Here is a 22,171-nt window from a genome sequence, read left to right on the forward strand (position 1 = left end):
GAGCTGGGAAGTTGTGTTAAGGTTAATTAAAATATTTGTGTTTCATGCAATGCATGCTTAAGGATAGAAGCTCATCATTTGGACCCGTCTGATCCTGCATAATTCATATTCCCAAGCTTGGTCATGGCTGAGGGAGACAAAAGGTGAGATTATGTGTTGTATGTTTTACATTATCTGCATTCCCGCAATTGAGTTATTAGTTTTTGCTACGTTGGCATTTCGGACTATCACAAAATGCTGACGCAGTAAATGCTTTAGCAGCTACTTGTGACAACGTCTTGTGTCACATGCTGAGTTGTCCTCGTATACTTTGCGTATTCTATACCATGTATGTTGTAATGTGGAAAGGCTATACATGCCTTAAAGCAAAGGCTGTTCGATTTCTTACAAACATACGTAGTATAGGATCCAGCTATTAACGTTTAAACAATGACCAGCAATTCATTCTTCTGGCTTATATGACGTTTTAATCATGTGATTGTTACGAAACAACATCAAAAACAATGACACTAATCTTTGATACCTGCAAACTCTTTCGCTATCAGCCATATTGCAAAAGCAAAGGCGTTTAAGCAAAGTGACGACAATTTTCAGGGTAAAGGGGATCAAGACATTAATAATTAAAAGTGGAAATGTAAATCTTAAACTTGTTTTCGGGGTGTGGCACAATAATTGTGTCTAAAACTTCACAATTTGGTATGGGTGTATATGTTTTTAGATTAACATTTTATTACGAACTGTTAGGCGTTGTCAACCAAAATAGATATTCCAAGGTTATTGTTCCGACATTCGGACGTTTCTGAAACGACTCATTAAGCCTAAAATTCCTCAAAAATTATTTTTGACATATGGTATATTGTCTTTAAATGCACTCCTTTCAGTTTTTAAATGGATTTCCACCAGAGACAGCATCAGTATATGTAGAATTGCAACAGAAAGCGTGATGATCTTATTTGTGTGGTGTCACATTTGCACAGATATTCTTTGTGTAATACTTGTTTCGCTGAGAAGTATCAAAAATCAAAATAAAGGTGCAGTAAAACAACAGTTATGCCGATTTAATTTACAAGTTTAATGTAGCATGCGGTTGTCCAATGCAGTAGCTATTGCATACACATTTCGGCCCTGTGTGAAGGTCTCTTGACACACTTAGAGAGTTAAATAAGATACGGTTGAACGTCAAAAGATGCACAGCTAGCAGGCGGAGTCCATTGGGAAATGATTACAACATTAATGAAAGCCGCAGGGGCATTGAGGCGTCACAATGCACAGTAATGATTGACGCTTGGTTGGTTGTACATCCTCAGATCCTTCCCTGCTCGTAGCTCATCAACTTAGTTTTTTTCTACATGATTTAGCGAAAGGTTTTGGTGCTTTGAAGGCCTTTCATTCTCTCACACTGTTACTAAGTGATTTGAAACAACTTCTTGCCTGTTGGTCGTGTTGCGTAAAACCCGCAAATCTCGGTTTCATCTCAACGGAAGTTGGGAATTTTTTGGCTGGTTGCAGCACGTGATCCTGAAGTGACGTCACCCACTTGACAGGTTTCCATCTGGATTAGAAATACATCAGCTACCTTTAAAGTATCCAACCTGCAACAACCATAGGAATTTGTTTTGTAACGGGGTATTTGGAATTCAGAAATCGTAGTAAAATGTTTGCGCAGCATCATATTTTCACGACTGGAATGTCGAACAAATGTTTCGCGTAACTTTTAATTTTTCTTTTTCAACCTTCGTAATGAACAGTGCGAGGCGACAGTAAAAGCGACACAGCGAACGAGCAATCGGATTTGCGCGAATCGCGGATTTCGATAATTCAACCATATTGCGCGCAGAGGATTACCCTTTAACATCACATATGTCTCAAATCAATATCACGAAACGCCATTATACCTTACACAAAACCAAAAAGCCCATTTGGAATCGTTTTGACAAGTACCATAATGTGTCAACGCTAGAGAGAACAGTCGGTAGATTTTAACTCAATATATCCAAAATATTGTTGATTTGTCGCTCGAAGGGAAGACAGGAAAGGCATGTTGAATAGAAATGTGGAAGGAATCGATTATTTAAAGCAGGTCCGTTGTGTTTTCAGACGGTTACGTTAATGTTTGTCTCCGTTCTAACCTCGATACAATTGTTTGCTTTCGGTGTTCGAAACTAATTTCGATTCAGTTGGAAACCATTTAGGATTCAAATCAACGCCTTAATTCGCAAGTAATGATGTTCACACATTGTAAGTGAACGCAGCTACTAGAAAGCGCAACGGTTGCCAAATGTAAATACACTGGATGGTCAACATACATTGTATCGCTTATTTTTAAGACACTCCCTAACCGAGAGCCAGATTCCGCCAAAATTAGGAACCTGATGGTGAAACTTGAGCAACTTCTTTACTTTTACTAAAGGTGATTGATGCCCTTGGGAATTGTATTGATTTGATTCTTTCATAAGTTCATGAACCCTTGCGGAATTAGGTTTGCCTTTGTCAGAAAAGTTTGTAAACAATGAGGCAAAATGACGACAAAGCTTGATTTAACCGAAAAGCCTTTGAAAATTGTCGAAAAACAAAACCGTTAACCATTATTAATAACCAGCACACCAACGCAGGGAAAGGCTCAGGTGCTACTTTAGTGAGGGGAAGTTCAAAGTTTCTCCAACGTAAGCGGGTTGCTCTGACGTTGTTGTCAGTTCAATATTTGTTAGATGTCAAAACTGTCGGCCAAGACCCTAACATGGTGATGCAGTTATGAATTACGCACGCAATATCTGAAGGAAAATGATCGTCGTTGATTGTTTGTCACAAAAAGTTTACTTTGCTGGCTGACAAAACAACAAAACCAGTCACAAGTCCATTTCCAACGTTTGCTGCGATACTATGAATGTATTGGTCTTCAGGTAGTTCCACTAAACGTCTTGTCGTCCACTAAACGTGGAATGTAATTCTAGGACTAACCTTCAATATAAACAAAATAGCCAATGCAATAGTTGAGAATTTCATGCTACAGAGGTTTCGATTGTTGTGCTACAATCATTTTCAGTGTAAAAATGTTGTAGTACAACAAGCGAAACGTTTCTAGCATAAAATTCTCAACTATTGCATTGACTAGTTTGTTTATATTGAAGATATATAAAACCGTCAGTTATGTTTTAAGGACTATCCTCGGTCATTGCAAATCGTCCAAGACGACTAATTGTCGGAATCGTAACCACTGCGATATTGGAAGTTGTTTTGGAGTAAAGTTTTGGAAATTCAGTGTGGTGTTTGTTTTGTTTTCATGGCAGCAAACCATTATATAGGGTAAAAGCAGAACTGCTTCAACTAACTCATGTTTTAAGATGATCACAATTATACAATGTGGCCTTCTCCATCAAATGCAGCCGAACCCTTAGCAAGATAATACGTATTCGTATTTTGGGTTACAGTTGTCAAAAAAAATCCCAGTGAAAACATGCCTGTCGATACTTGTGTCTGCGCATGCGCACTACATCGTCGGGCAGACGGCCATTACACCCATAATAGCTGGCACATGTGATAGGTGACCTTTGCAGCTTTTGCATTATTCATGCAATCGCAGCGCCACCGCTGTCGGATGAGCTCTGATGTTTGCATTGCTATTTCTATAGATTTTCTTTGCCCAGTTTTTCCCTTCTTTTGACATTGATCGGTGACGACGCGCAATTTTCGCCGTAGATTCGGAGTTGTGGTATAAAATTTTGATATTATGTTGCGGAAGCATATTCGGGCGTTTTTCTTGTCCTAAACGTCATAAAGGTTAACCTTTTCGCTTCATTGTGTAACTCACCCTCCTCGTCGGTTCAAAATGAAAGACATCGCATGCTGTGATATTTCTGTTATATATTTTAGTTAAAATAACATAATAATTCTACGTTTTAAGCAGGATTTGTCTTTAGGAGTTGCGTTTCAAGCGAACCACAGTAGTAAAACAAATATTAGGAACATTACTCGCCGTTTTATAAAACCTAAAACAAACAGTAAAGCCCATTAAAATGTAAAGAAATTCATTTTTCAGACGTTTCGATTGTAACTCATGTAAGGGCTTTGATACCTATGTAATCTGTTTGAGGGTTTGCTTGACCTATGTAAGTTTCATCGCACTTTGTCAATACACACAAGACGCGATAAAGCTGTGGAAAGCTTTGTAAGCTCAGTTTAGACAAACACAGTCGGTCTGGTAATTGCTTGTTAAGTACAGTGTTATGTCGCCTTGCGTCAATAGCGAAGCATTTTAATGTTGAAACGTCGTTTCAGGACCACGTGTTTGAACAAGATGCCACGCTGGTGGTCTGCGCTTCTTACGTTTTTGTTTGCCCTTGTTCGAATTTTACGATTGTGACGTTTGTCTTCGTAATTATGCCGTAACAACGCGCGCGCTGTTGAGGAAGAATGCGTCACTTGTCAGTGAAATGTTTGGGTGTCATCGAAGCGTTACATTCATCCTTGATCTAAATGAAACCCTTTACAAAACTCACTGTAACCTGCAACGTATATTTCACTCATTTAAAGTGAATAAGTTACGAGAAGTTATGTTGAATTGAGTGATTGTGAGTTTCCAATCAAACGTGGAACTTATTTTCTATAGTTAAGCTTGGCTGTGCTTCACTCAATATTTTTGCGTTTGACACGAAGTAACTTCACTGGTTTGTCGGTGATAATAAACCACAAAAACTTCTCGACGTTGTACAGAAAACATCCGCGTAAATTCAATTAGTTATTGTAAAATATTCACATTTGGTGTTTCTACAGTGAAAACACAACAACCTGTTCTATAAATCAAATGTATCTTGTCTGTGGATGACAGAGTTTTCAGCTTTATTAAACTTTCTGAACTTCCAAGATGAGCACAAGTAATTTATTGAGGGGTGAGAGCCTAAAGACGATGGCTGTCTTCGACCGACCGCAAAATATCGAATCTTACCTGGATTCGAATCCCGACTTTCTGGCAAAATACCTGCAGCGCAAAATGCACAACGCGGTTACAAACTACTTGGAAACGAACCCCAAGTTTTTGGGTGAATATCTCCGCTACAAAACCAACCCCACAAAAGTTGAGGACGACGATGGACTAAAAAGTGGGCCGGCCTTGCCCCCCCTGACCCCGAGTGAACCCAGAGTTTTGCCCCCAAAACTTCCCCCTAAACCCGTTGCTCGCAAATCTCTAAGCGAACCAATCAGAACCTACAACAAAAATTACAACAAAAACGTTCGCCTGCGACCGATTGAGGAAATGAAGAATGACGTCATCGATATGTCCTTGCAAGATTTCTTGGCTTCTGGCGTAAACGAAAACGACCACATGGGTGATGACATAAAGGAACCTAATATCACGGCTCGTGAAGTAAACGACGGCAAAACAAAGCATTTGTCTGGGAGAGGTCGTAAATTCTTGTTAAAAAGGAGGAAGGCGAAGTCGCACATGTGGAAAAAGTCCGTTCACAAAAGAATGTTTATTTTATTTTCTGGTTGCGATAAACTTGTGTCGATCACGCGGAACTACATGGCGGAAGTTTCCGTCGTAAAAACCGCATCTAAAATTTCTGAAAGTCAACCTATTGCTTTTTTGTGCGGTTTAAACGTAAACTGCTCTTAATCCAAGCTGATTTCCTTTAGAACTGTCGGTGTCTCGTTTTAGTACGTCATAGTTTCAAAACACGTAACATTTCGCATGAATGTAATGAGAAATTATTCCCTTTCATGAAAACGCGCAATAAAATCAACACGCATGACGTCATCAGCAGCGCACGGCAAACTTTTCACGCACTATCGCGTTTGTTTTCGTTACAGCGAACACAGCCTTCTGATCGAGTTGGCGAAGGAATTACCGACGGTGGAGGATCTCGACAACTTTTGTTTTCAAGCTCTCAGATGTGTGGCCGACGTGCTGGGGGCGGAACGATGCAGTTTATTTTGGATTCGAGATTCTGCAAAGGTTAATGTGTGACGTCATAATAGATGTTTCATGAATAAGCAGTTCGCCATCCGTGGTTGTTGTTGTTGGCTTGCTGGTGCTTGATGTAATTGACATTTTATTTGGGTAGAAACTTGTTAATTCCCCGGCATGTTTGAAATTACTGATAGTGGTTTAAATGCAGGGGGACAGTAAGGAGTTGGTATCTCGACTTTGGAACGTCACACCCAAGTCCACATTCGATCAAGCCGTTTGCGACTCACGGAATCAACTCGTGGTTCCACTGGATGTTGGGATTGCTGGAGAAGTCGCCAAGACGAAAACCTCCATCAACGTCGCAGGAGTATACGAGGTTTGTGTATGTCTATGGCGTCACAATGTGTATTATTGTCAGAACAGGGTGACATTGAGTGCTAACTAAACGGATTTCATTTGATGATACAAATTGTTTGTAGTGCGTTTAGAAACCAACATGTTTACAAGATTAACAAAGTTACTGGTGTACATTTGTGACAAACTGAGTTACTCGTCACTCCACCAAGTGCAACTTATCTTCATTTGTCAATAAAGTTGTTCTCAACCAAACACAGTCTCTCACATATACGGCAGAAACTGTGGACGTTGAAACCAGATATTGATACGGCTTACTACAGGATTTAAACATTAATCATCACAGTCCATATTTTTGTAGCAAAACGTGTTTTAATGTTGAGAATTTACAAGGTCGCCAATTGTGTGTACTACATGCGCTTTTCCAGGTCGAAACAGTGGTACTTTATTGTTGGTTTATAAGGTTTTAATTTCTTTACCCGCTGTTCTTGTTTTCACACATAAATCACATTTGTAATCACGTCACTTCCGTTTCCTGTAGCATCCCAACTTTAACAAAACCATAGACGAGAAAACCGGTTTCGAGTCACGTGATCTCCTCTGTCAGCCAATCGTGGTGAAGAGCGAGGATCGCGTCATCGGGGTTGTCGAAGTTCTCAACAAGAAGTCAAAGGAGCCGTTCACGCCCGAAGATGAGGAGGTAGGAAAATAAAAGACGTCACCTCCAACATGATAATTTTAAATCAAAAGGGGCGGTTACTATTCAAAACTCATTGTGACGCAATAAAAGCTATTTTTGGTGCTAGAAATGACAAGATGTTTAAGGGTTTTTGGGGAATCACCCCAATCGACAAAAGTTAAGTATGATTAAAGAATAATAATAATGAAAAAGTCTTTTGAAATCTTGACTGTCCTGTGAGTTGCGGACAGATGGCCACAGCTTCAACCTATAAGGTTTCATCAGTGCAGCTTGGTTTGATAATTGTAGACGATCCGACCAAACGGTTATTCCTTGAAAAAATGATTTCATTACTTCTTCACTTTTCAACTCTTACTTTACTAAAGGTTTTGGCACATTTTCTTGTGCTCTGCATGGCAGCGGCCGAAACTTGCCGCAATTCAGCGAAGATTAAAAGATTACAGCAAGGTGCAAAGGTAATTGAAAACATGGATTTCATAATATAAGTAAACTTCTTTATACCGACTATAACTCCGCCATGTATTATACAAGTGAAAGTATATATTTAAGGGAAATTTCTTAAAAATATCTTAACGTAAAAACGTAGTAAGTTTATGTCAAGGCTGCAAAGGGCCTCCTCCATTAAATAACATAGATCAGTAAATTACGTTGTATTTCAGTTGCAAGAGGAACTTTCATCGCGCGTCGCACATTTCTGGCCGATGCGGGCTTACGATGATCTACTGAAGGAACTTGTCCTCCAAATTTCCGACTTGGTGCAGTGTGAGAGGTACACGATCGCCATAGCCCTGATCGACAACTGCAACATCGAAGGGTGCCTCCAGTTTGCAAGGTCTTACGACATGTTGGTACAGAAACCAAAGGGAGGTTTGTTCGACGAGGAAGAAGAAGTCAAGAAAGTTGTCGAAATGACGAAGTGAGATTTTGTTTAAATGTTATTTCACAGCTTGGCTGAATGAAATAACTGAAAAACACGACAATATTATTCCTTGCTGTTGCAATTAATCGTTCTTGGACAATCGAAAATGACATAAATCCGTAATAATTACTAAAAAATTTAATCTTACGAAGCTCAAACTTACTGTGATTCTTTTTTTACAGATTGAAAAAGTCGGATTGGATTTTTGGCCACAAAGTCATAAAGAAAGCCCTCGACACCAAACAGGTATATTACACAAATGCTTTATACAACAATACTTATTTCAGACAATGTGTTTTGCAAATTCTCATTTTTGATTTCATCAACTAAATTTTGAAATTTTTTTTCAGGTTGTCAACATGTCTAAAATCACTCCCTTTTCCGAATTTAAATTGGAGGTAAGTTAATGAACGTCATAAGTGTGTGACCTAACATCAAACCTTCCATAGAAATCACTCATTGACATTTCCCCTTTCCGCAATTTCCGTGCCCAACTTTTATCACTGTCCAATCCATGTTTGTATTTTATTTATTCGACGCTTTGTTGGCATAATACTCTGAAAATTTTCAAACGCCTTTTTTCAAAAAAAAACAGTAAATATATGTTAGCAGTAGACCAGCAATAATTTGACCGTGAAAACTTCCGTTTGGGTCAAGTTGTTGTTCCCTCCAATCACTGACAGCTGATTTGCTTGCAACTAATAGTTATAGATCGTTTTAAATTGGGGCCCGAATTTCAGAAATACAATCACCCGTAAATACGGTTTGAATCGGTTTAAAAGCAATTACTTGGCAATGGTGTTTCGACCTGCGGTCAAATTCCCTTCCCGGAGTTCTAATAAGCATTGACTTTGTCTTGCAGCAACGTTTTCTGTAACTAGTTTTGCTTCGAAGTAAGTTTGATTTGACTCTGTTGTACAAGAAAATATAACTATATGGGCGGGTGGCTTTGTTTGCTTTCTGTAATATTCGTATGCTTGTTATGTGTAGATCTCATTTTCTAATCGTGTTGAATTCATAACACTTAAACCTGGCGGTAAAAAACGTGTTATCGCGTCGATTATCAACACAAAATAATGACCACGACAAAATTGAACCGAATGCTGAAACGTGTTTGCTTAATTCGACCTCAAAATCACTCCAAACAAACTACACATCATAAAACAAACTGGTGACAAGAACGTGACAATATATGTGTGTTTAGCATTTGAAGACAAAGTTCGATCCGAATGAGTTTGTTCAGTCACATGACTCAACAAAGCACCTTTAATTGTTTTATCACAATACTTTATTCCCAGGTTCCCCCTAAATTATTCTCCACAAATTGCAGATCACAATATTAATCTCTTACTTTCGTATTATTTCTTACCAGGATGAGAAGCGAGGTTTTAGTTTAAAGACAGTTTTGTGCGTTCCTTTCTACGATGGCACGGGAAGATTGCTGGGGGTTCTTCATCTCGGTAACAAGAAGACCGGTTTTGACGAAAACGATGAAGCCACGATAGAGGTCTGGAAGCCTTAATTGTCTTCTGTAGCCGTTATACCAGTGTTTCTTAAACTTTTTGCTCTCATTTTCCACTTTAAGTTTAAACAAAATCGTTATTTTCTGCTTCTTTTTTAGTTTTAAAACGTTTTTAACCTCCCTACGTGACCAAATGCCAATAAGCGTACGACTCACATTAACTTTTGTATATTTTGGTGCCGACTAATTACCCACCTACAACCCTATTTCCAACCGGTTAAGAACCACTGCATTACACCATGTTGGTTTATGTCATTGCAGTCGATCCGTCCCTACATTATGAACGGATTGCTTTTCGCTAACGGTTTTAACTCGATTACAATCAACAAAGCGAAGACAGATGTTGCGGATGAGATCGTGCGTTTCCACACACGTGCTACAGAAAACGAGTTGGAACGAGTGATGGTGAGTAGTTTTTCATTCCTGTACATTATCAACATTAATGCTTTCTACTTTGATTGTAGAGCGTAGGTAACATAGAGACCTAAATAAAATTTATGCACACTCCTAGACCAAGTTAGTTTTACAGAAATATGTAGGCTATATGGTCAACGCCACATGGTTCCTTACATAACCTCAGTTAAATATAGTTGATGGTAAACAGGTCAGGAAAACGTTCACTGTACAGGTGATTGTGCATCGTTCTGACGTCGGGGTTTTCCATGACAGCATCTAAACGTATTTAACGAAAAATATCGTCTACGCCCCCCCACTAGATCATTCCGTCAATCCGCTACTGCCACCTAGGGGAAATTTTTTCCTTACATAACACATTGTGACGTCACAGAACGAGCCGATTCCAGAGGGGGAGAAGTACAACCTGTACGAGTTCACCTTCAGCGATCTGTTGATGTCAAATGATGAGACGGTGCTGGCTTGCATGAGGATGTTTGAGGATCTGGACGCATTTAATCTTTTTAAGATTAGGAAAGAGGTAATTTGTGATCGGTTTTGCGTGTGTGGCTTTCAGAACAGAGGATCACTTATTGCGCATATGGTTATCGGTGTTAACTTACTGGGGATAGTTTACCGGCTAGTTCGGTGCCACAGTCACCAGCTGATGCACTAAGGAGACCTTTATAGGTCGAAATATTGTCTGCAGCTCGGAGTTAACTTTGCTCACACAGAATTTGTAACAACGACTCACAGATGAATCTTCAAACTCACACCTGTCTGATTACGTAATTTGTAAAACGCCACGAACATACACGGTATTACCACAACATATTAAGTGGCTGAAATACCAATGAATTCAACAATTTCTCTTTAACAACGAAGCACTAATAACGGTTTTTCTCACAATTCCATGCACAAAAACGCTTTTCCATATTGCAGGAAACATGTTTTTTTATGTTATAACGTTTCAGTAACTTACGTCATTATCGCCGAGAACAGCAACGTCATTTTATTAAACTGATAAGTTACTGTCCCAACGTTTCAAATAAATTAAAACATGTGAATGAGCAATATGGATCAGCCTTTTTGTTCGTAGAATCTTTGTTTAAATCGTAACAAGCACAAATCACTGTAAACTTTCCCCAACAGTTTCGGCAAGATCTTTTTTTCTTTTCAGACGATGTTACGGTGGGTGATTAGCGTGCGTAGATGCTACAGACCTGTGTATTACCACAACTGGAGGCACGGATTAAACGTCGCACACACAATGTTTCTGTTGCTCGACAGAATGCAAAAAGACGAGTTGGTGAGTGAACAACTGTGTCAAACTCCCAGATTCTGCATTGGTGACAGGTGTCGATCTTTATGCATGGGAGCGCACAATTTTATGGAATATTTGAATTAAATCTCTTTAAATCTCTTCATAAATAATTAAATCTACTCTTATCTTTAAAATATTTGTAATCTTTAAATTCTCCTTATAATTATCGTTACTCCGACTTTCTGTGAGAATTATTATTTTTTTCTTGCTCCCCTTTAATAAAACCAAGTATTTTGATCAAAAAAAAATGTCTTTTCACGAACATTTTCTCTAAGTTTCTCTGAATTTAGTTATTATTAATTTTTCTTCCCCCTCTTCATTAAATATAAATATTTTCTGACGCGATTTCTGATTTCACAACAAGTAAAAAAGTTCTGTAATTATCGGAAGTAACTTGTTTCTTTTCTCGTGAAACCCGTATGTGCTGAAATTTCTCCGAACTTCTGTCCGCAGACTCCAGGTTTGCAGAAGACGTTCACAGACAGGGAGAAGTTCACTTTGGTGGTCGCTTGTTTTTGCCACGATATCGACCATCGAGGAACCAACAACGCTTTTCTTATCAGGTCGGTTCGTTTTACTTTCACACGTATTCGTCCGTGACGCGCTTGCGTCTATTTCACAAGGTCACACATTTTGGGTTAAGGGATTGAATGATTGTGAAAATTTCTGGATAATTTTCAGTTTGCATTTATTGACTTATAATAGCAACCTATACAAGTATTTGCCAGAATACTTCTGTACTACGAGATGAAACAGAGCAACTTTTATCCGGATTTGCCGGATTAACCGAGTACTCCTGTGTGATGTTTTTGTTTAAATAGCTTACCCAGCGTATAGATATGTCCATAGCGGGGATTTTCCGTTGCCTTAATCCGATACATTTTCCCACAGAGCGGCGGCACCGATGGCAATTCTGTACAACACTTCTACACTGGAGAATCATCATTACGACACGTGTCTACGTATAAGCAGCATGGAGGGGAACAACATATTCGAATCCTTCACTGAGAAGGAGTTCAAGGATTCGTGTGAAATGATGAAACACGCAATCCTCGCTACCGATCTCGCTCTTTATTTCCAGTAAGTTTTCTTTTTCTTTGTTTGCTCACAATAAAAACGCTTTTCGTTGTACATGTAGAATTACACCTACTTTGATTAGTCTTCAATGTATAAGGTACTGCTGTTAAGCCTATAACTTAATAGACTTGATGATGTTGAAACTCGCAGTCTTCTGCACTACGGAGCATTATATTCCTTGCTGACAAGGTTGTGATGTTCTGTATTCCCTTCTGCCTATTTATTTATCTTTGTATCGTTTAACATTTGGATCAGTTGTTTGTTTGTTTCTTTATTTTATTCCAAATTCATCTTTACATAGATCTTGCAACACAACCAAGCAGATCGAAACGCAACCAGGATTATAAACAACAATTTTACTCACAAACTTTAACTTTCGTCCCTCAGGCGCAGAAACAAGTTCAAGGGTTTGTTGGAGAAGAAACCCGAGGAGCGTGACTTCTCAAACGACAACCGTCAACTTCTGATGTCTATGATGATGACCGCGTGTGACCTCTCGTCCATCACCAAACCATGGGAAGTTCAACAAAAGGTCAGTTGGAATGTCTTTATGACGTCATACAACATTACGAAGAAATGAGATGACAAACACATGTTGGTGTTTCTTGGAAGTTGGTTTGTGTGAACATCGACGCGCTTTCCACAAACTCGGTTTACAAGCATGGACGTGTCGAAGGTTACGAGTTATCACAACCTCCAGTTGGTCGAACACACCATGTTTTACTGTCCCAAGGTCAACATGACCTTCCTATGTTTACAAGTGCGATTGCACACGTGATCAATAGGTGGTGGTTACACAAAAATTTAATTAAAACTGTAAAATAATTGAAGTTTTAAAGTCGTAATTTCAAGGTGCCGACACTGGGCATAAAATTTACATAAACTTTACCTGGAAGTGACGTCATAGACGTATTCAAACTGTTTGTTAAATTGTTTTGGTTGCACAAGTTAAAACAACACCTTCCGGGGTCACGTGACTGTGGTGCAGCCAATGAATGGACGACAAAGCGCATTGTGTCCTCAACCAGTATTCGACCCTTCCCGTATATTCTTCCGCAGATGGCACACCTCGTTACCAGCGAGTTTTACGATCAAGGAGACATGGAAAGGAAATTGTTCGGGACCGAACCCATGCCCATGATGGACAGGGGCAAGTCGGGGGATCTCCCTAAGATGCAGATTGGTTTTATAGATGGAGTTTGCTCGATGGCATACGAGGTTTGTGTGCTGGAACAATTTGTTGGATTTTTTTTTAAAGTTTGTTTTATTTTCGACTGATATATAAAAGAACACAAAAAGGTTTTATTATTTTTTGACGTAATATCTTCCACTGACAACTTTATGTGGTCGTTGCACGAAAAGTTTTAAAAACGTGATTAGGACTAACGCTTGTTGCAAAATCATCCAAGACGTCTTGTTGAAAAAATCATTTTGTTGAATAAAAATGAATTAAAACAACAACTTCGGATCCATACGTTTTACAAATGTGTTTGGTAAAATACTAAAATATCGATTTGCATGAAAAAAAATTATATTGAGCGCTGACGTTGGGAACGGAGTTTCACTTCTGTCCATCGCGAGTTTTATAACATTTTTAAGATTTTAATTTTACAACAGACGAGTTGGTTTTAACCGTGTTCCTTCATAAACCGGTTGGCCGAATATTGATTCAATCAACACCGTGTTGTTTGCTTCGCGCTGTCCATTGTGACGTATTGCACGTCGCTCGGTAAAAAAAATCGATTCAAACCCGCGCCTCCAACTCCAGTAAGCGCGTTCTTATCCCGACGCCAGATGTTGTCTTCACGAAGCAGTTGCCAAGATGTGGATGTCTTATCTTTTCTGATCCCATCCTCCTTATCGCCACTTCCCAGATATTGGGAACCACAAGAGCTGGAAAACAGGATGCGACCGATTTTCCATCAAATGTTTTGCGGTTTTAAATTTCACTTCTAATTGATTCCGAAAAAAACTGAAATCAGGACCGTGCGTCTTTAAACGCTTTGAGAAAAGGGACTCGCGATTTTTATACTTTGACACGGGAAGAACTTCCTCACAATATACCACAACACATGTCCCGAACGATAAATGAACAAACCTTTCTTGCAACTGCACCTTCCTAATATTCTATTCTCAAATTTGTTTTCGACATTTGTCAGTGGGGGATTTCCACGGTCCCGTGGTCGGTCTGGTAAAAGTTTAACTAGGACCCCCATTACCGAAGCCCCACACGTTCTTTATACAACTTAATTTATCACTCGGTGGGTTTGGATAAGACCAAGCGGTTGTCAGGTTCAACCACAAAACCAACAAATCCACGTTTACGGTTCCTGGACGATTAACGAAGCAAAATTTGAACTTGCCTCAGCAGCGAACAATGCATTTTTTGCTAAAACTTATCCAAGTCGTTTCGTAAACGCCCGAAAACTCGCATGCGAGTTTAAATTTACTTCCAACATCAAATATTTGCTCTCCCTATTCCTTGAGAATCAACATAGGGTCATGGTAAGGTCTCATTTCTTAAGATTGTCAACATTAAGGTTTCGAAAACTCGTCCATTTTTACAACCGATCTACAAACAATACCCGGAGTGGGAATTGTCGAACGAGTAACGCCGCGGCTTGTTTCATAATTCAAAGGAAAAGGACACGACCCCGTCAACATGGAAATGTTGTTGATAATTTTTTTCGTTTTGCAACTTTTTGATCTCCTTCTTCCTGAAGTTTGTTTGCTGCCAAGATCTGACGTCATCCTTTCCGGAAGAGAACTTTGTTTGGTTGCTCCGTGCAACTGACTGGACGACATTCGTGGACATCAAAATGCTTTAACTATTTTAATCAGCTGCATATCAGTATTATTTCTTCCTCCACGATTCCTCAGTATCGTTACCATGGAAAAGCGCATTTATTTGGCGGAGAAATGCTGATGCTGGGCGTCGTATTGTTTCTGGTTTTGGCCGGTTACCGTGACGACGACGAACAGTTCGGCATCCAATCACAATTTGTCTTTTTGCAGCTCGGCCAACGTCTGGTGTGTGCAAATAGAAATGGGCGGTTTTCCCGCTGCGGGCGCCCATCCAAACCTCGTTAATAAACGACTAAGGAATCAATACATTTTTACAACTGTTTGTCTTCGGCATTGCAGTCGACGCGCGATGTTCGCGTCCTACAATGGACGTTGACGCTTTTTCTGTTTTCGTTGTTTTGTGGTCGTCGGTCAACTGCGAGCCGACATGTCAGAGCTCTTTCATTGAAACAACTCGGTTATGAAGCAGGTCGGGTGGTTGTCGATCTTTGTTTTGGATTGAGAGTCATCGATACCGAATCGCGTCGAAATAATCGATTTTAATAAAATGAGTTTCACCCTGATTGGGGAAAAGGCAAGAAGGAAAAAAAGTAGGAAGTGATATTTAAGTTGTCCTCAAAGAAACGCAAGACACGTTAGAGGTGAAAGTGAGAGCAGGTGGCGCTTGTTAGAAACAAATGCACGCTACTGTATTTGCTTTGTTAAATTTTAAGATCCTTTACACTAATTCGCACATCGCGCATGCGCAAGAAGTGTTGCAAGTAGAGGAAGACTATGATGTCATAACTGCAAGGTAAATACTAAAAAGTAGTAAAGTAGACAAAGCCAAAGGAAACTGAGTATACGCAGGAAAAAGACAAGGAATCGTTCATTGAAAGATGCCTGATAAGCATAGCAATAGATTATATGGCTGAAAATGATAAACAACAAGTATTGTGTATCAAGCATTGAAGCTGGATCAAAGAATTCCTTAAATCAAGTAAAAGCAGTGCAGTATTTGTGCGTAAGCCTATCCTGGAAACAGTTTTCCAGATAAAGCTGTTAAAGCGAAATGTAAATATTTGCCGGGATGGGCGGTTTCAAACACAATATGTTTCAATTGCTTGAGGCTCAGGCAGCAGACAAAAATTCCGCATAGCTTTAATTGCTCGTGTGCCGGCAGCAAAACCAACACCGGTAGCGAAATAAGGAAAGAACTATTTAGTGTGTGGTTCTAATTTTTGTGCAGCAGAACAGACTTGGAACCAACCAAAAACGAAAGGTTGTTTAGAGTGTACTGACTGATTAAATTGTAAGTTTAAAGAAATTTTTATTGTGTAGTTATTGTGTCAGAAGAATACAGAGATTTCAGACCAACTGAAAACAGAAAGTTGTATTGAGTGTACTGACTGATATCTTCGTTTCAAATAGCAACAATATCTTAAAAAAACTTGATTTTATTTATCAGGTCGTACTAAATTCTATACTTATTTGCAAAAACAATTAAGCGGACAAACCTTGAAACTTTTGTGAAGAAGAACAATAAGCAATTGTGACGGACAAAGGGACATGCCTGAGTAATGAAGGATCGAAAGGTCAAACCAAATTCTATTTAAACACTATGTTAAGTTTAACCTTAGTGCCTATATTGGAATTTTTGAAAGAAGCACTTTTGTGTTTATTTATCCCTAAAATGCCCTCAATGTATGAATTTTTTTGCAATCGGGCGGCACATTGCCCCAATACTTATTAAGACACATACATAATGTCTTTATACAATGCTCCTATATGGGCGACTATACAGACTTTGAAAACCTCGCCATAAAATGTGCAACAAAAACCATATAACCCAACCCTGTATAGTGATTGGAAAAGATTGCATACAAATGTGTAGCATCAAAGCAAGATTGGCTCCCGAAATTCGTGTTTTGTTTGCTCACAATTATGTTTGCCGACGTCATAAACGAAACCACATTGTGACAGAAGAACAAGGGCTTTGTTTCATAAGCAGGTGGTATTGAGGCAATAACGATTCGCACACGCTAAGGCCAATGAGTAATACGTGCATTTTACTGGAGATGTGCGCGTGTGTTTGACAGGGTTTCATGAGTAAGGTATACGCTACGCAAATCGTTAGTTCCGAAACTCAAGCCTAGTTATGAGGGGGATGATTCGTGGCGTGTTACTGTTTTACAAACTTGCGAAATGTTCGGAAATTGGCAGTTAGGCATTATATGCAAAACCGCGAATCAAAACATGCTGTTGCGCAACTTCCAAATCTTAAATAATTGTTAATTTGGATAATATTCGATGTTAAACACCAAAGGTCTTTAATTCAGAGCACAAATTCCACAAGCCATTATGTGAAATACGGTTAATGTGTGGCAATCTCGCAGAGTGTTTACATTCGAACGGTTTCGTCTGCCAAGACGTCTCCTACGTCAGTTTATGACGTCAGTGTCATGAAAAATAAGCGAATGACGTATATTGATTGGTAAATATGTGTAATAGAACGTTTCTCCTGTTGTTGTTACAGTTTCTGTTTCACGGGGGTTGAAACACTGAGCGTTTGTTTACGTCACAAACATAAAAGATTTTACAGAAACAACATTAAATTCCATTCGAACAATTTTCTGTAATTGAATTTAGGAATCAATTCACCATTCTGGTACAGTTTTAGCAAAATATAATCGTGTTGAGTGAGAAAGCTGACTGATTTTAGACTACGGAAAAAATGTCCTAATGTGGCATGTGAGCTTGGAAAATATGTTTTGGTGATTATTAGCGCGAAACATCTTTTCTTGTGTTCTTCGAACGATTTTTAATATTTTCGAAAGGTTGCTGTCTTTTTTGCGTGATAAATTGTCCAACGTTTGAATTCCATCAGTTACGTGTCTGCATCATAGCTGCAATGAATGTAAACTTTATAAACGTGACTTTCAACAGATGATGGCTGACTTTTGCCCCGGCTACGCTCCATTAAGAGACGGAATGATGAATAACCGGCAACACTGGAGGGAGGTTGCAAGTAAGTTGGAATAAATCAACCATTGCAATGCATTGTGGGAAATTTAAGATGATTCCACGACGAAGGTTTTGAGAATATTGCAAATTAAAGTATTGATTGGCAGTGCCGAGTTGGCAATCAAAACACCTGCCTCAGGGTTGGCCAAAAACCCAGGCCATCTACATAGCTTTATAACGTAGGTTGTATCGCAACTTAATTCCTTTACAAATTTTACTGCGAGAAATTGATTGGCAAATTTATTCCTTATTTTTTTACGGAATTCTTCGTAAACACGAAACATGTGTCACAAATATGCCTGAGTGACAACAAATCCAGCGCTGTTAATTGGGTGAATTAAAGTTGAATCGTTGGGTAATTACCAAAATACGCTCGGGCAACACTTTTCAATGCAGTGATGTAATGCAAGTGTTCACCTGAAAAATCCACTCGTTCATATTGTATCACTTTATTGTAGAATTAGATAAACTATAGTGTTGATCTACAAAGTAGTTAAATGCTCTGCATACATGCAGGTTCAGTAAAAAACATTAAATTTTGTTTGCAGTCGAGCAAGGTCACGACCTTGACGCGCCGAAGACCCAGAAGAAGGAAGAAGAGGAATATGGAAACTTATGGGCCAAATATTGGAGCATGGATCCGGAAAATTTTATCTGGGGTATCGACCCTAATGAGGTCCCTCCCGAGGTATGGCCTTGTAAACTTTTATCACCTTATTATGGAATACTGCGAATTTTTAAGCGTTTTTAATTTATGCTATAAGACAGTATAGAATTAAGGTATTTATGAAAATGACAGTGATATTTCTTTCAATTTAATTTAACTTTTACATTAAAAACCGCAATAAGCAAAGATGGTTGAAATGTTTACGAGTAGTGATTTTAAAAGGAAATAGTTTATTGTTTTCGTTGGGACTTGGGTTTGTGTACTTGTCATAAAAGCCGGCGAAAGGTCAGTGTAATTAAGTCAGACTTTCCATAGCAACACATGGTCTGGAAATAACCCCTTACATTTCGATGCGATATAGGTTACCATGGTTTTACAAGGGCACAAGTCTACGTTTTATGTAACTTTCCTATAAAAGAAGTCCATGCGCACATTTGACTGACTTTGACTTGCCTCTTAATATCTACCGAGGGCCGAATCTACTCAATTATTTACAACCTTCGATCGATTTTGTCGTGTTTGACAAAAACTCACGGGTCATTTTATTGATTTTTGTCTGGAAAACGCTCTTTAGGACGTTCTAATGATTCTACAGTTTAATGAGCAACGGATATCCACGCAATAATTTTTGAGTCTCTTTTAATAGAATAATGTGGATGATGCTTCTTAAAAGAAACAATAATTTGCATTTTTAACAGTTTGACTCGTTTTCAAAAAATAGAAGACGCCTGGAGTCATTGATGCAAACTGCCACTTCCATGTACTACGCACAGTGTTACTAACTATCTTTCTTTTAGGTTGTCATCGAAAAAGTTGTTTTCTCGCCCAAGAAGAAAGCCAAACCGTCGCCGGGAGGTGTCGGTAAAGAGCCAGGCACTGAAGTGAAGAAGAAGAGAAATCGTCGCAACAAGGTGGCAGCAGAGGACACGGGCGCTCAGACCCAGTCCCCAGAAACAGAAAACAAAAGTAAAGCATGCAGAATCATGTAACTCTTTAGCGCCCACTGCCGGACCATGATGAAGTTTGTATAAATTTCGCTGCAGTGTGACGTCACTGTAGCGACCGTGGCACGTCTCGAGTGTCAATCACATGTTTTCCCAGAAGCTGCGCTAAGTAATAGAGGTACCTTCTGTTTGTACTCATTATGACAGTGCGTGTAGTTTCTCAGTTGGATTTCTTCTGCTCGGAACAATTGTTTGTGACGTATTTTGGGTTTCTGGGCGCACAAATGCTGACAACACCTTTAGTTTTAAAAACCAGGGTTAACATTTTACCTTATAAGGCGTCAACGAACTATTGTAACCTTTCGTCCCATCGACTCTTGACAATCTCATAATAGTTTATGGTTGTTGGAAGTTTAATAATTCCATAGGTAAGGAATTATAAAAGTTTGTCGGCTTGATATTGTTAATATTTTGTCGTTTTTTGCTTGCACATAAAAAATCCTGCTTTTACTTTCTTCACACAAATTCTATTTAAATATTTGTGTACTACCTGACCGCGTTTTCGCTTTGAAACAGTTGCCATTTGTCTTTGTCGATGTTAATTGTTAACGTCATAAGTGTTTGTTCGTTGTTTTCGTAAATCCATCGCGGAATGATGAATTCTTATTACTTGTTGTCTCATGGTAAGGAAAGTTGCGAAACCCGTGGCCGCAAGATATTTTTTCAAACATCGCCTAATTTCCTTCTTTCCACGTTTTGTTCAAACAATTCTATTCTGTGAAAAAACTAGAATTGTAATATGACAACGATGAACGCGTACAAGTGTTTCAAATATCGAAATTACTCAAACCTTAGTTCACACCAACCATCATCCGTCCATACGTTATCCTATCGTGATTACTGCGCATTCCTATTTAACTCCTATTTGTTCTTATTTTCTTCAGTAAATGTTTTTTTACGGGTACTCGTTTGCGTCTCTCCAACAACCGTATTAATATTATTATTATTTTTACTTCGTACAATCGCAGCTTTTATATTGTGTCATTTGTTGAATAAAAACAACCAGATGTTTATGTTTGTTTTACTGAATCAGTGTGTAGGGAAGTGCTCCTTTTCCGGGTGCCGCAGCGTTATAAAAAAGTGACATTTCTTAATAATTCGCTTCCTCTGTAGTTATATTTCAGACCAACCGAATAAATGCAACGTATGGACCATATATAGGCTCTGCAACCGGTGAACCACGGTACAAAGGCTATACCGGATGTACAGCTGCGTGTATAAAACAAGATATTTTCTTTAATTATTTTTTAGAAAAAACCTTGACTTTTCGTAAAATTTGACCAGACGTTACCACATTTTAACAAGTCGCTACAGCGTTTTACCTCTATACGAAGACCACAAGTATACGCTGTACATTCAAATAGTTTACTATGATAACCGTTGTGTAAAATTCAATTACTCTGAGTGTTCCAAAATTTCTGGCGAATCAGTTTTAGGCCGCATATCAGCATTAAATCCCAAAAATCACGTTTTGAAGGCTAAGTATTAATACCCATACTGAGTGATTTGCTTTTTTGACAAAAACAATTCCTGTGGTCAGTGACCCATGAAGATCTACTGGTACTATTCAAAGAGAAAAAAAATTGATTGCATCTGCATCCGGGAAAACACAGCAAGGATCTGAGGAGCCTCCAGGAGGATCTTTTGTCCTACAGGATAGCAAAAACATTCCCAGGGGGCAACCAAAGCAACTTTACTGTGACAATTTTTTTGCCATTGCGAAGAAAAGGGTTAGGGCCAACATTAAATTGCAAATTGGATGAGGTTTTTGTGATTCATTTTTTCGCAAAACCAACTTACATTTTTTGCAGCGTATTTAGCTAAAATAATGTCTGACCAGAGGGCTAAATGCCCCCTCGGGGGCGCTTTAAGCAACTATCTTGCAACTAATTTTGACCTGAATGCGTAGACAAGAGGCGGACATAAAATCACCAATTAAAGTATACTTCTGTGATTCAATTTTGAGCTACATCCCCTTGAACATTTTGATGCTTTTTCAACTAAATTTTTCACAGCACCCAGCACCAAATGTCTAGCTGACTGAGAAGGGCAAAAAATGCACTAAAACTGCACCAAACACGCTGAAAATCGCCCTAGCTAAAGCACGTAACTCCCTGCTCATTCAACCCGAAAATTTATTGCAATGCATCACCGGTTGCCTTGTGACACCACTGAATTTCTCTATGACAGGGGAGTACAAGACTAGCATTCCCCGCGGGCGATACTATTTTAAATAATTTACTGATATGCGGTCTTTAGCAAAATGGATTATCATGGTAGGCAAGCAGTACTGCAAGCACTGTTCCCAAAGTTATTTTTATTTCGTGGAGCGCACTTGAATAATTTTTCTAATCCGCAATTTAGGCAGAAAATAAACAAATGTCAGCGTCAAAGCTTGTGAGTTATTAATTGCTTTGTATTATTCGCAAATAAATAATTGAATGATGTAATATTTTTTCAACAAAAGCGTCCATTTATAGTTTTTGGTTTGCGAT

At 38.9% G+C, this 22,171-nt stretch overlaps 1 protein-coding gene across 1 annotated transcript; it reads left to right on the top strand.

Moving 5' to 3' along the window:
* LOC145902298 (cGMP-specific 3',5'-cyclic phosphodiesterase-like) lies at positions 1-20,636 on the top strand. The gene is made up of 19 exons (XM_082990221.1): positions 1-143; positions 5,809-5,953; positions 6,117-6,284; positions 6,804-6,962; positions 7,328-7,417; positions 7,622-7,878; positions 8,064-8,127; positions 8,232-8,279; positions 9,254-9,388; positions 9,665-9,808; positions 10,191-10,337; positions 10,977-11,105; positions 11,574-11,683; positions 12,012-12,200; positions 12,585-12,729; positions 13,257-13,415; positions 17,928-18,009; positions 18,554-18,693; positions 19,470-20,636. Exons 1-19 carry the CDS (start codon positions 124-126, stop codon positions 19,659-19,661), a joined length of 2,523 nt encoding a protein of 840 aa, XP_082846347.1. The 5' UTR covers positions 1-123; the 3' UTR covers positions 19,662-20,636.
* Positions 20,637-22,171: the final 1,535 nt, after the last annotated feature.

Source organism: Ascidia mentula, chromosome 5 (assembly GCF_947561715.1).
Source record: "Ascidia mentula chromosome 5, kaAscMent1.1, whole genome shotgun sequence".
In the NCBI taxonomy this organism is placed as follows: Eukaryota; Metazoa; Chordata; class Ascidiacea; order Phlebobranchia; family Ascidiidae; genus Ascidia; species Ascidia mentula.

Coding starts and splice junctions, on each gene's coding strand:
- LOC145902298 (XM_082990221.1), top strand. CDS start 124: ATGGCTGAGGGAGACAAAAG. Junction 13,416..17,927: donor TTTGCTCGATGGCATACGAG/GTTTGTGTGCTG, acceptor GACTTTCAACAG/ATGATGGCTGACTTTTGCCC. Junction 18,010..18,553: donor ACACTGGAGGGAGGTTGCAA/GTAAGTTGGAAT, acceptor TTTTGTTTGCAG/TCGAGCAAGGTCACGACCTT.